We start from the raw sequence: 13,825 nt of genomic DNA, 5'->3' as shown, positions 1-13,825 counted from the left end.
AAATATTTATAAGGTGATAGGAAGCCAAAAATCTAATGGAAATGACAATATTTCAAAATAAAATTAATGATGAGGTTGAGTGAGTCATTTCAAGGGCAGTAGCTTATAAGTGTTCAGATGTTATTGATTAGTAGTACATAATGTCGAAGTACAATGTCACAGAGAAATAATTTTTTTATTTGTCTTGGAATTCCTGCCATTGTGGGTAAAACCCATATTTATTGCTTATTCATTTTTTTTGTCTAGATGCTTGAACTATCATTTCCGTAATTTTCAAATATGCCAATATTATTTTCAATTTGAAACATCTATGGCACTGATTCATCTGTTGCAATATTTATAAATCCAGCTTCATGTTAAAATTTGTTCAAGTTGGAGATCCTGTTGGCTGGTGTATTTCTGTGATAACTTACTTCATTGTTTACTTACCAATGCAGTCTAGTCTAGGCGGGAAAGTGGCCCAAAGGATGACTTTTGGTCTATTCTCTGGAATCTCATCCAACAGAAGGGTGGAGTTTGTGAAAATGAAAGGGCCTCGAGGCAAAGGCCATGCAGAAATGGCTGTTACCAAACCCCAAGGTAAAAATTTCTCATGATATTATTAACAATAACTAGTGCTGAAAATTGTTACTTTAAGGCTAATTTAATGGTGGTAGTGGATTTTGTTACGACTTAACGCATGCAATTTTACTGCTTCATTACTCTTTATGTTGTTTAGTCTTAAATGATAAATACATATCCATACATTTTATCCTAACTACTGAAAGTGTTGTAGTGTGCAACTTAGGTGACTATCTTTTTATTTGTTATAGTTACTTGGCACATAAATATTTATCGTGAATCATTAATTAGTGCTAATTATGCTCACAAATAACAACTGATATATGTATGTAACTAAGTTTGGGATAGTATAAGCTAAGTCAATGGAGCCCCCAAATATTCCATTCAGATTGGGTCATTGTCAAGCCGGGCCTGGCTGCAATTAATTTTTGGTTGAAATTAAGGTATTTTGGTTGTTTTGCCATGGCAGAAGTAAATTTACATTAAAGGAGGAGACAGTGAGAGTCTATTGGTACATTTCTTTCAACCAAAACTTCTTGAATAGTATCCTGTAAACAGTGCAATTCATAGTGCTATCTTCTTAAGAATGCACACTTGCTTTTACTATGGACCCCAATATTTATTATTTTTAATGGACCATGGTGTTAAGTTATTCCATTCGGTGGAATGGATTTTAAAATGCAAAATTGAAAAGGTTGCACAGAATTCAATTTTTTTCTTGTGTGAGTCAAAATTTCACCAGTAATTGGGTAAAAGTGACCACATAAATTTTTTCTTGCAAAATGGCTTTCTTTTGTGCACCTACAAATGACAAAAAAAATTTATCGTGAAAATTTCAAGGCTATACTAGAGGTGGGTTAAACTGTTCATTTTTATGAACCGTTCACTTTGATCCTGTTCAGTAAAAAGAACGGTTCAAAATATCGGTTCATAGTGAACAGGTAGGGTCATTCGGTAGAAAATATTGTTTATCATGCGTTTAGAGTACATGAAAGCCTAGTGTGGTGTGCAATTAATAGGTTATTACAAGCTTGCCAAAGTTTGCCGATACAAGCAAGTAATTTGGAGCCAAATATGTGTTTCCCACTATCATCAGTTGAGAACTCTTAAGCGACGCAGGGTAAAATATAGATTAAACCAGTTAAAAGTAAATATCTGTACGACCAACCTAAGAAAAACATAAATAGTGGATACAATGTACACATTTTATATTGTCATCATATACTCTTTTTTAGTTATAGACTTAGTTTTTTGCGCCTACGATGAAATTTTTTAAGTGCGATGTGATGTGAAATGTGGATGCATCTCCAAAAGTATTGTTTAAAACGCGATTCATGAACTTAAGAAACGATTAAACTCCTAGTTAGATGATGCACCTGAAAAAACTAAGTCCAAAGACTTAAATTGTTTCTTAAGTTCATGAATCATGTTTTAAACAACATTTTTGGAGATGCATCCACATTGCACAATACAGCGCACTTAAAAAATTAAAATTTCATCGTAGGCGCCAAAAACTAAGTCCAAATATCAACTTGGTAAAGGGACCGAAAAAAATGTTCCACAATCATGAGTTCAATCGTTTCCTAAGTTCATGAATCACGTTTTAAACAATATTTTTGGAGATGCATCCACAGATCCACAAATGTTCAAAATACGAAATCAAAATGAACGCGATATCCCAACTGAACGCCCCAAGGAAACTAATATTTGATCTAATCTTTCGAACGGTTCGAAAGAACTAATATTTTAAATATCAGTTCAAATATTAGTTAGAACGAACCGTTCAGTGGCTATCGGAGGGGAATAGTAGAGAAAGAAGGGGAGGGGCTCGGTCGTCTACGACGCACTTGGGCGGCCTTGGATGGCCTCCCTCGTAACCGCCATCTGTTGTACCCACAACACACTTGCTCGAGTAAGCTGCAGTTCAAAATGCCTCTTGATGATCATACCTACACTGTACCGAGTACGCCGCAATTGTGCAGTGCCGACATGAACAGTGAACAGGGTGTTTTAGAGAACGGTTCATTTTCGAACCGGTTCATTTCAGTGAACAGTTCGTTTTGGCAGTTCGGTTCTTTTTGACCCATCTCTACGCTATACCTTCAGTAGTTTGGTATGTATGTGCATTGTTAACCTTTAAACGACGGCTTTAAGTCAAATGGCAAGTGTAACCTATTTTCTGATCTTAGCAAGTGTCATTCCAGGAGCCTAAAAAATATTTACAATAACTCAGTGACGAAACTCATTATAAGCCAATGTTAAACTAAGTGTGTCTCAGTGGGCCCTAAAGGGACTGCAAGGCCATAAACGAAAACATTAGGTGGTCCCTTTGGGATCGTAAGGTTGATAAAGGTTGTTAGTTAGTCTGGACACCTTGTTGTATATAAATGATATGTCCATCTGGAGATGAGGAAGTCACTTGGAAGGTGAATCAAGGTTAGATGGCAAGGAGAAAAGGTGAGATGGCGAAAGGGGGAGGGATGACGAAGAATTTGCTTGTTGAAACAAGCATGGTAATGCATCAGGGCATTTGGGGCTATGGTGTGGTAGAATCCAGGCTAGCTAAAGGGAAGTTTTTGAGGTAGATGTTACAATCTTTGGAATTCGGACAGTGAAACACATAATGTATTTCTAATTCCTGCAGCACATCCAATTTGGGACCCTTGCCCCACACCGGTGAAACGTTTCCTTCATATCACTGCCTTTTTTGTGTTGCAATAGATGACTAACTAATTTTTACGTATATTTATTGTTTCTGATGCAAGCCTTGTGTTAATTTATTGTCATGTCAAATGTCCTCCCTGTCTGACAAATGTTTGTGGGACCACAAGCATCACAGATAGGTTTATTGCCTCTGCTCTGTTATGTTAATTGTATTTTATCTGTAGTTGATCCGAGTATGTGTCTTGGTGTATTTATGTTGGATAAATTTAATTTTATGTTTGAATCATTGGTCTGTCTTTATTGAAAACAGTTACTTGTCTATAAACCCATGAATTTTTTTTACTCCCCAAGGCTGTGGAGCTGAGACGCCAACATCGGAACCAGGATTGTGTGCTATTGATGCCTGGGACTCAGATTGGGAAGAAGATCCTGAGGATTTCTATCTTTATCGACATCAAGTAAGCCTTGCGATTGATTTTGGATGTCTGTGTGTACCTGTTTGTCTTATGTTACACATTTAATTCTATAGGTATTTTTCATTTTTTATTGCTGTATGGCCTCCCATAAGTAATGAAACCTTTGCAATGCAACAGCTCAGTGGTAACAAGTGTTTCAAAGATTTTCTGTTTTTGATTTGAAAGTAAAGTGTACTCGTTTTATCCAAATAAGTATTTTGGGAGTGCCTTGTGAGTCCTGCCTGGGTGGGTCCTTCATGCTAAGAGTTAATATTAAGAGAGGGATGATTGCCTTCTGTGTGACCAATATCGGGATGAAAAAATCTAAGATGATTTGATGGGTGTTATGTTTCTGATAGACCGATTCCAAGGATAGTAGTTGTTTGCATGTTGTAAGACTTTAAAGAATAATTCTGAAGTGTTGAAAGAATAATGCTTAAGTGGGAGTTTTAATATTAGCCTCAGCAATTATTTAACTTTTACTTTGGTATTAGTTTAATTTAGTTCTAGGCAGCCACCTTGAGAGCACTGGTATAACTTGGCACTGAAATTAGATTAGTCTGGCTGTAGATACATGCCAAGTTCTTATTGTCTGGTCCCTGGAACTCCTGATTGCAGGCTTAGGTATTTGGGATTTCTAGACTCACAGATTCATGTGAAATGGTATGAAAAAATTTACTGGCTTCTTTGTGAGGTGTCCTAAAACTATCCGACCTGCATTCGTACCTTTGCATCAGAGTGCTAAAGCTGTCTATGTGGGGTGTGAGCACAACCAGTAGTCCCTCACGAACTCCCTGATTGCTGTAGGTATTGGCCAGAAGCCTTGGATCACGTGCAGCTTGTGTTTATGTGCAACATGTTTTTGGTTCATAACATTTATTTATTGTTGAAAATGGCAGAAAGAACAGGTGAACAAATAGGCATCAAGTTTTGCTTCGATCTTGAAAAGAGTTGTTTGGAGATGATTGAAATGAAACAGGACTTATTAAAGGATGGGCATAACATACATAAAGGAGTGGCACAGGCAGTTTAAAAATGACCACACATATGTTGGTAGTGACCTTCATTCTGGCTGATAACATCGAGCATTTGCAACTTGGGTTTGAAAATGAACATCGATTGACTGTTAGTGAACTAGGAAATTAGATTGGAATACTGAAAACTACTGTTTGGGGACTTTCTTTGTACTTTGATACTTTTTGGACATACTTAGCATATTTCTTCATTTTTAGTATCTAAATGTCCTCACCTAAATCATAATAAATTTCCATTTTAATTGATGATTTCCTTTTTCCCCACTCATGAATTGTCTTCTTTATTGTGTGATGAAATGACCTGTCCATCATAAGTAATTCGTGCTCTGCCTGTATGACTTCGAGTGTTATTGAGCAGCTGTTTCACCCATCTTTACATACTATCATTACTCTTAAAAAAATCAATGAGCTTACCTCTTCAGAGTGTCTGGGAGCATAACTCTAAGTAAAGAAGATCCAAATGGTTATGGAGTCTATAAACTTTATATGAAAAGTCACTTATGTTTCAGGATGCAAAACATTAACCTACCATTGGGCTGCTTTTGCCATGATTTGGTAGTGACTATAGCAATGAATAAAGACATGTAGTTCTGAGTGTCGCAAGAGATTTACTGGTATTCACTTCTAACTGCTTACTGTTATGTATACGTACCAGTCGGTGTTTTCACAGCCTCCAAAGGTTGTGGTTCTTAACACTTTCAGCCTGATCAACGCTAATGCATCTCTCTGCTACATTGTCAAGACAGAGAGGGATATGCATTCGCATGTCTTAAGGACCATTTTTAATATTGCAGAAAAAGCCATCATTTTTTCATGACAATATGCAAAAAGAATTAGTTAAAATGTGTTAACTATTGTTTCAAATATTTTTGTATTGTTTTTAGCCTATATGGCCTTATTAATTTTTTGTTATGTTGAAGGATGTACTGGTGTGATAAAATGTTCTTTTCATGGCTTGTGCTGTCAAGTAATGAAATATTGCATTGATTTTCTTTTCCCTTAGAGGAGACTCAGTGACCCAAGTTCTAATCTCAACAATTTTGTGAGAGGAGGATGGCGCACCAAGTCATATGCGGATTCCGGTCAGAAGTCACGCTCAGAAAATGAAGGGCTCGACTGTTTGGCTGGCGGATTAGCTGAGATCGAAGCTGGTGATGTGCGAGATGGTTAGTTATGTGCAAGAAGGGAGGCAGCTTTATTTCACTCTCATGCTGTAATCATCACAGTTTCCAAATGTTGGCTTTGAAGCACAAATTGCCAAATCTATTAACAGATTAGTTAGGAAAAGGCATTGCTAGAAACAATTTTAGTTTGGAAGCTCTCTATTTGTTGACCTTCTTTAATCAGACTGCTAGCTGGCTCTGAGAACTAAATGTAAACTGAATTGAAGATATGTTCATTCCCTAATGTTCTATTCATTTTTTTTGCATTTTCGATTATTTTGACAATTTTACATGAGCACTGCTTCTTCATCACTATGCTCCTTGAAATTTTGAGATTTAGTTGTTTCTCTGGTGGAATTATCCTCTATGTACATAAGCCTTTGTCCATTTTGCTTTAGTACTGGTATAGTATTGTTACATTGAACAACCAAACCCAAATTTTGTTTGAAGTGCTGTATTTCTCCTAAATATGGTCCCAAGCTATCCAATTTTTTAGTGGTTTAATTGACTTAGATGACTTTGGAATTAACTTTGCTGGTGCAAAGCAACCCAAAAGGGGATGAATGCTATACCAAAAATGCTTTTCAGAATTCTACTGTTTCATTTGTTATGGTGGCATGGTTGGAGTTAACAAGGACCTGTTTTCACCATTCTGAGCTTGAAAGATTTAGCATTACTAGGTGCTTTTTTTTTAATTCATGTTTTTTTCCACAGCAAGGGAAAAAATTAACTCTCTCACTGCAAGTGGGATCTGTGATCTTAAAAGGAGTCAGTTTTTGTTCTGATTCAACAGCTATTTTGTTCTCAGTGCATGGGTGATGGCAGTCTTTCTATAGAGGAGACAGTGGCTTATCATTGGAGCCTACACTTTGTGCACAGGGCTTGAAACATCTTTGCCTGTTTAGTACCTTTCATATCATTTCATATGTGCCTGATCTATTGATTTTAATAATTTAATTTTGGGAGGAAGTTGCTGTATTAACACTCTCAAAGCTCTTTATTATTTAGAGAGTTCAAACATGCATCTGAGTCACCAACCCAAAGATCAACCTGGAGTTTGGAAGATTGTATAATGTTCTTTTGTGGCACAAAGGAAAAATTACTCTGTCAGTTGTTGGGTTGGTAAAATATATAATGGTAATTTTATGAGTTAAGTCCAATCTAACTTGAAATGTTAGGTTACCCGTGCTGCTTTTATAAGGGTTTCTGCAATTGGTATAGATACTGGTGTGGACATTTATGAACTCTTTCCACCCTTAGCAGTGACCTCAGATTCTGTTGCTTGGGGCATTAGTTTGAAAACCAGCTGTAAAAGATGAACCTCTACCTTTGAGATGATTTTCCAGGGTAAAAAAGTCATCTTATATGCTGATATACATGGTGAATAAGAATTGGCGGGTATCATGACTTCTTGTTGAGATGAAAGAAAGTAAATGTTACCTAACATATAAACGTCCTCCCAGTGGGAGGCAGACTGGAAATAAGAAAGAAAGTGAAATGATACAAGAAAGAAATTTGAGACTACAGTAAAACTTCGATTTTACGCACTTCGATTTTACATCAAGTCTCGTTTTTACGCAGCGGCACTCAAGTCCGGCCGGAAAGCATAGGGAATTGCAATGGTGAAACTTCGATTTTACATCTTTTCTTGATTTTACGCAGTTTTTCGATTTTGCGCAGCATAACCCCAGCCCCTAAGAGGTCGCTAATCTTGATTTTACGCAGTTGTCTTTCGGCTTGTTTTGAAAATCCGACTAGAGCAATATGCAGTTAGGTTATTATTTCGTCTCAATGAGTTGCAAAAATGAATACAGGAACCGTTGAAATGACATCGCGCTGTTGAGCGTGAAACTAAATACATCGCAAATCTAATTATTGCTTCCCTGTGAGCCCTCTCAGTAATATTTCAGGCTCCATTACGAACGCGAATGTCGCTCTTAGTTCAAATTCGCCGTAGAAGGATATCGAAACCTAAAACACACGGCAATCGCCGTGTATGCGTAACTACTTTTGATTAAGACATGATCGCTGGAGATATTAACATTATCACCTTTCGTTTATTATTCGACTTATTGATCGACGCTGTTTATATCCACAATTATGAGCTACGGAATATCTATCCCCAACACAAGGCTTTCTAGAATTTTGCCAACGCTATGTTTTCCGTCGCCCCAGCGAAATATAACCGCGAAATGATCACTCGAGTCGTTAAAAATACTCCCGTGCCAAAATTTTGGCTTCCAAGGTGATCCAGAAAAGATAGTCGTACTTCTGGTATGGACGTAAGTCGATGGTGATTCAACTCGATGGTAAAAGCAGCCTGCATTGTCTCATTCCCAGGCTAACCCCACATCTGCGGGACAAATGGAGGCGAGGGAAAATTGCTTGCGCTGCGCGCTTATCAGAACTGACTCAGCTTGTATCTCATTGTCAGACGGTTTAAGTTAAACATGGTTGGAACTTGAATAGCTATTAGCTTAACTCCGCTAGGTGGCAAGCGTTTTAACGGAACGGGAGTTAATGCCCTCGGAGAATAACTCGCGTCGTCAATCGTCATGTAATCATTGAAGTCAAATTCAAGACGTGAGTGAGTGAAGGCAGTCCCTTTAAACTCAGGAATGGCTTAGTACCATTAAATCGAAATACAAAAAGTGTCCGGTGTTGTTATCAGATATGGGGAAGCAAAATACAGTGGAACTTGGTTAGTACGTTCCTCCTTAGTACGTTTTCCTCCTTAGTACGGCGATTTCCCTCTGTCCCGGTACCATCCGAACAAAATACAGGTAAAAGAATTTGGTTAGTACGTTTGAAAAAATTGCGCTTTCCTGGTTAGTACGCTCAATTGCTTGCCGTGACGCAACCCGCAATTCGTTCTCTAGTGTCTTCTTAAGGGTCGCAAACGTCTGAATTCATGATTTAATTTATTATTATTAGCCATTAACATTCTTCCATTCATTCCACATCTCTTTCATCTACCGTAATTTATCCAAATGCATTTCTGAATTCTTGTGACGTGCTGAATAATAAAATGCGGCCATTTTTCGGGAATGTCTGACTATGAAAAACTACAGCCAATAAGAAGCCCCAATTTTCCCCACCCCGAGCTCCTCACATTTTGTTGCCTTTGGAGCGCTTGGGAGTGCCCACTGCTGCGCACGAAGTTCGAGTGGGAAATTGTTGCTATTGCACGAGTTATCATGATGAAGAAATGAGTCTTAACGGTATTAGACAATTCCCACATTATCTAAAGCAGTACTGCTCCATAAACTCGACGTCGTGCGTATTTACTTGACTACTGTTGCAGGAGCAGACGATCCTCTGGATCTCCACGCGAAGCTTAGCTTAAAAATACTTGATCTCGGAACGAAAGCAGACGACATTAGACAAATTTTGAATGTAAATTTCAACTGTTTAATATAAAATTTTCTTGTAATTACGTCGTAATCTAATAATCTTGCGTGTCATCAGTCGATATATCGATCGATTTTACAATCGAAATGGTATCATTGCAGAAGCGAATGTCTACGGCTGTTGCCGTAATTTGAAAGTCAATATAATTTTGCCCAATTTTTATGATGTTTAAAAAACCAGTTGACCTACTCCGGGTTGTTGTTATATTCTCCGAGTATGCTGTGAGAAAGAAAAATGACTTGTCTGAGCTTGTCTGAGCTTCACTCGTCCTCGTTCTGTAAATATATATAAATCACGGGAGATAGACGCCGTAATCATGAAATCGTCTCCGGGATGTCCATGAAAAATTGCGATTTTTATTCAGAAAAGGGTTTGTTTTTCATGGTAGCGCTCATTTTCTTGATTTTAAATGTGAAAAGAGTTCAGGTAGGCGATCCTATGAGAACTACCGATAGTAATTGTAATTATGACGACTTTTCCACAGATTGCAATAACCCGGACTGCTATTATTTACTTTCCTCGTTAGTACGTTTTCCTGGTTAGTACGTTCATTTTTCGTGGTCCCTTCAGAAACGTACTAACCAAGTTCCACTGTATTACGTGAAGCTGAGTCACACGGCTTGTGAGTCGAAGGTCCCGGCGCTGAATTCGCGGAAGAATGCCGACAGAGAAGCTATTCCCAGAAGAGTCAATCTACTAATGCTAAAATTTCATGGGGAAATGCTTTTTTAATGCATATAAATTAGAAAGAAGGAAAATTTTTCAGGACTATAAGTCATTTTTTATTCATCATGGGCGGCATGACGGCAGTTGCGTGGTCATTTAAATAGCTCACTTAAAAAAAGTGATCTAAGCACCGGAAAAATCTGAATTTCCGAATATCCCGGGTCCTGTGTGCTCCGTATTATCTATGGTATGCTATTTGGAGGTAACCAACAACTTGGGTCATTAGCGCCATGAAGTAAGGGCTGGGGGGATAGGTACCCTATGTTGGCATTAGCCAGGTTGTAATGATAAGCTCAAAAGGGACCAGGACTTAACTTCCCATCTGATGGATAGGGTGGTGCACTGGAAGTGCCCTCCACATTAGACTCAAGTAGGGATAGGGCCATCTCTGATAAGTCTCTGCTACTGCCAGGACTTGAACCCAAGCCCACAGGGTGTAAGGCCTTTGTGATGTATTAGCAAAATTTTGCACCCTGTTAATGGGGTTAATTTGGATGACTATCCTCAGGTATCTCATTTCTTCAATCTCCAATCTTTGTTTGTCTGCTGGTGGTTAAACGGATATCCTGAAAACTGCTTCTAATGAGAATTTTTTCGAAAATTAGCTTCTCTGCGACCATTTAGTATCACCATTCCGAAATTTCTCCTGGGTAACAGAAGTAATCTTAGTGCCTGAAAGCATTTCAACCATTTTGTTCAACCATCCGAAACACTGTTCGTTCAAAGTCAGGAATTCAAAGTTGTTTCTCTTAAGGTAACACGTCATCTGTGGTGTTGCTTTTGAGTAAATAAGATTATTAGGCTTCATTTTCCGAGCAATAATGAGCTAGTGTTATCCTGAAAACTATACTCCTCCTCAATACCAACTCTTGATTTTACACACTTTGATTTTACACAGTGCCCATATTTCGGTCCCTCCAACTGCGTAAAATCAAAGTTTTACTGTAATGCGGAAAATTAGAAAATTTTCCGAGATGAGCGAGGAGTGGAATATGTGGTATTTTTGTCATTCCCTTACCTTCCAGTGACTGAATTACCTGAAACGAATGGAATCCATTGTTTATTCTCATTTTTTTTTTATTTTTTACCTCGATAAATGGCCATTTGGATTAGATACCTTTCGTTATTATTATTACTATGTACTCAATTTAACTCATCATTATTACCTGGGGTCCTCGGCTTTTGTGCATATGCTTTGCGATGCAATTAGGTATTGAAGCTGAGTACAAAAGTTGATCAATTGAGTTACATGCTAATTTTGAGCTTATATTGCCAAGTGTGGAAATGCATATGCCTGGTCTCACCTTCCCATTTGCACAATTATTCTTATTTTTTATTCAATCATGTTCGCAAATCCTAAGTGTATAAGCACACATCCAAATGTAGGTGCGAATTAACTCCAAAGGATTTTTATTTGCCAGATGGCTGGGGTAAGGGTAAAAAAAGGGTAAATAATCATTTGTGTTGTGGTTATTTTTTCAATTTGTGGTATTTTGATTGGAAGTTCTAAATTTATTTTACCATCGTAATATCAGAATAATAAATTTCAGTTTTCCTCAAAATTAAAGTCATTAGTCAATTTTACTACTTCGCCTTCAGTGTCTATCTAGTGTCAAGTGTTGTTGACTTGTAAATATTTTTTTAAAAGTGGAGGAAATGAGGGGAGAAATTGATGAAAATAGGATGGACTGAAGGAAGAGGTAACAGGAATGGGAAAGTGAGAAGTGTGGAGTAATAGCAAGGTTGGGAAATGGTCAGGTTATGGAGAGGTATTGTTAGGAAAAAACGAAGTTGGAGGTGACAGAGATGATTGGTAAAAATTGAAATCATAAACATATTCTAGTAAAAAAATTTTTGTTAATGAACAGTTAATACACTATTCTGGTTTCAAGAAGATTAAGTAAAAATGTAGTCATACTTTCAAAGTTAATATACACGTGTTAGATAAGAATGTTATCCTTAGGCAACAATCGATTGGGTCAACCACCACTGTTTTCATGACATGAGCTGAGTGAAAGTATATCTGGCTTTCTCGTGGATTCAGAAAAATTGTGAATTCACATTTCTGAGCAATTTTACACATGAACCAAAATCACTGTTTCTCATTTACTTATTGAACAAACTCAGCATGGATTGTGGATGTATTTTCCTAAAGCCATTTAATGGTGAATTAACCACTAAAAATCGAAAATATGCTCGTTACATCAAGTAAGCCGTGAAGAAAGATCTGAGGTTTTCCTGGCATATGTCAGCGAAGCTCAGGAATAAAGGCGGGAAAAGGTGGACCAATCACGAGTCACCTGACCTGGAGCCCATACTATATAACTGGGATCACCCAACACAAAGACAAGCCCTGATGACGATGGACGACTCGGCCATCGAAACGTCGGCAGAGATGGAGAACCTTATCCGGTGGCAATCCCGAATAAACTTCAACAAGTAAGCCATGTTTTTGGAGGAGATGGCACAAAAGTTTTTGGGCTTGAAAGATGAAGAAGAATTTGGAACTCTGTGTTCACAAGCCTTGTTCTATGGGATATACACATGCTCTTTAATATTCTGAGGAAAACCTAACATTCTCCAATGAAAAGCTTGTCAGTGAGGAAATTCTGCCAAAAAAGAATTCGCAGCACCCTTTTTTACCTATAGCCCAATGCCTGTGTAATATGAATACTTATAAGAAAAATCCGTAGATTGGCTATAGGTGTCGACTATCATCACAAATATACAACATCAGGCAAATGTAAAATGCAAAAATGATTGTTGAGCTTCTATGGCCTCAAAACTGTAGAAATGAAAATACTCAGATGAAGAAGCATATAAAGGTTGCTGTATGAATTCAAATTACATGACCCCTGTCCTACGTGCTTGGGTACAGGGAGCACTATACTATGTGGTCTACTTTGTTCTGAGTACGCTTTCAAAGTTAACCTATCCAGGAAGGCTCGAGGGAAGGAATAGGTAGAGGTCTGTTTAATGTATTTTTTTGGGAGCCTATTTTTGGCTCGGATTAATATATTTTGGCAAATTGCAGAGAGAAAGGGGTGTGATGTTCAAAAATCTTAAATTTGAGTCGAAGTCTTAAATAAGTAGGAAGAGGTGTCAATTAGGAGTTCAGTAAATTGCGATTGACATTGAAGAGTATAATAGCCGAGGACCAAAATTATTGTTATTATAAGTATTATTATTTTCATTTTTGTTTTGTTTTTGTATCCTTAATTTATCGGCTTTTGTTTTTGTTTGACCCTTGCCCTCCCAGCAGTCCGTCCTCCTCGCCATCACCATTCTGCTCCTTGCCTTTCCGCCCATTCCAAGCACCAGTATTTTCGCGGATGCCCACGCAGGGTGTCCAAGGCACATGTGAATGTGGGCGACACTACCTTCCCACTCAAGACGATGGGTGATGGGTCACGCATTGTCTATGTGTGTGATGCGAAGGTGGCTAGGGGTGAAACTGCCAAAAAGGAGGAGGCCAGCACTGGCAGTGATGCCAGCAAGGGTGACAGTGGTGGTACGTCTTCATCTATTTGCTGTAATCCAGTGTCATTCGCATCATTTTCGCTGAGAAGAGCATTGGGTAGAGGATAATGAACCGATGAGAGGAATAAATTTAAAGGAATAGAGAAATCAGGATTGTTTTAGGGGATTTAGTAGTGGTGAGTTTCAGTAAAATCACGTCAACTTTCCTTGGCCTTAGAGGATTTTAACTATTGATATGACTTGATAATTATCCCTACACTTTCATCTCTGTTTATGGTAAGAAATATTCATGCCTGATGTTTACTTCATTTAAATCTTATTTTATTATTCA

The 13,825-nt window shown here is 37.9% G+C and overlaps 1 protein-coding gene across 4 annotated transcripts in view; it reads left to right on the top strand.

Annotated features, from left to right (window-relative positions):
• The window catches only part of LOC124162776 (uncharacterized protein KIAA0930 homolog), a 41,791-nt gene that overhangs the window by 16,465 nt on the left and 11,501 nt on the right, over positions 1 to 13,825 (top strand). For 2 of the 4 annotated variants that reach the window (XM_046539410.1, XM_046539412.1), the window contains exons 6-9: positions 438 to 579; positions 3,577 to 3,683; positions 5,718 to 5,880; positions 13,274 to 13,525. In XM_046539410.1, coding sequence (XP_046395366.1) covers positions 438 to 579; positions 3,577 to 3,683; positions 5,718 to 5,880; positions 13,274 to 13,525 — 664 coding nt within the window. The remainder of the gene's footprint in view (positions 1 to 437; positions 580 to 3,576; positions 3,684 to 5,717; positions 5,881 to 13,273; positions 13,526 to 13,825) is intronic. The other 2 variants (XM_046539411.1, XM_046539413.1) reach the window with 2 other exon arrangements.

Source organism: Ischnura elegans, chromosome 7, assembly GCF_921293095.1.
Source record: "Ischnura elegans chromosome 7, ioIscEleg1.1, whole genome shotgun sequence".
NCBI lineage: Eukaryota > Metazoa > Arthropoda > Insecta > Odonata > Coenagrionidae > Ischnura > Ischnura elegans.
This window is presented reverse-complemented; position numbering and strand designations above follow the sequence as displayed.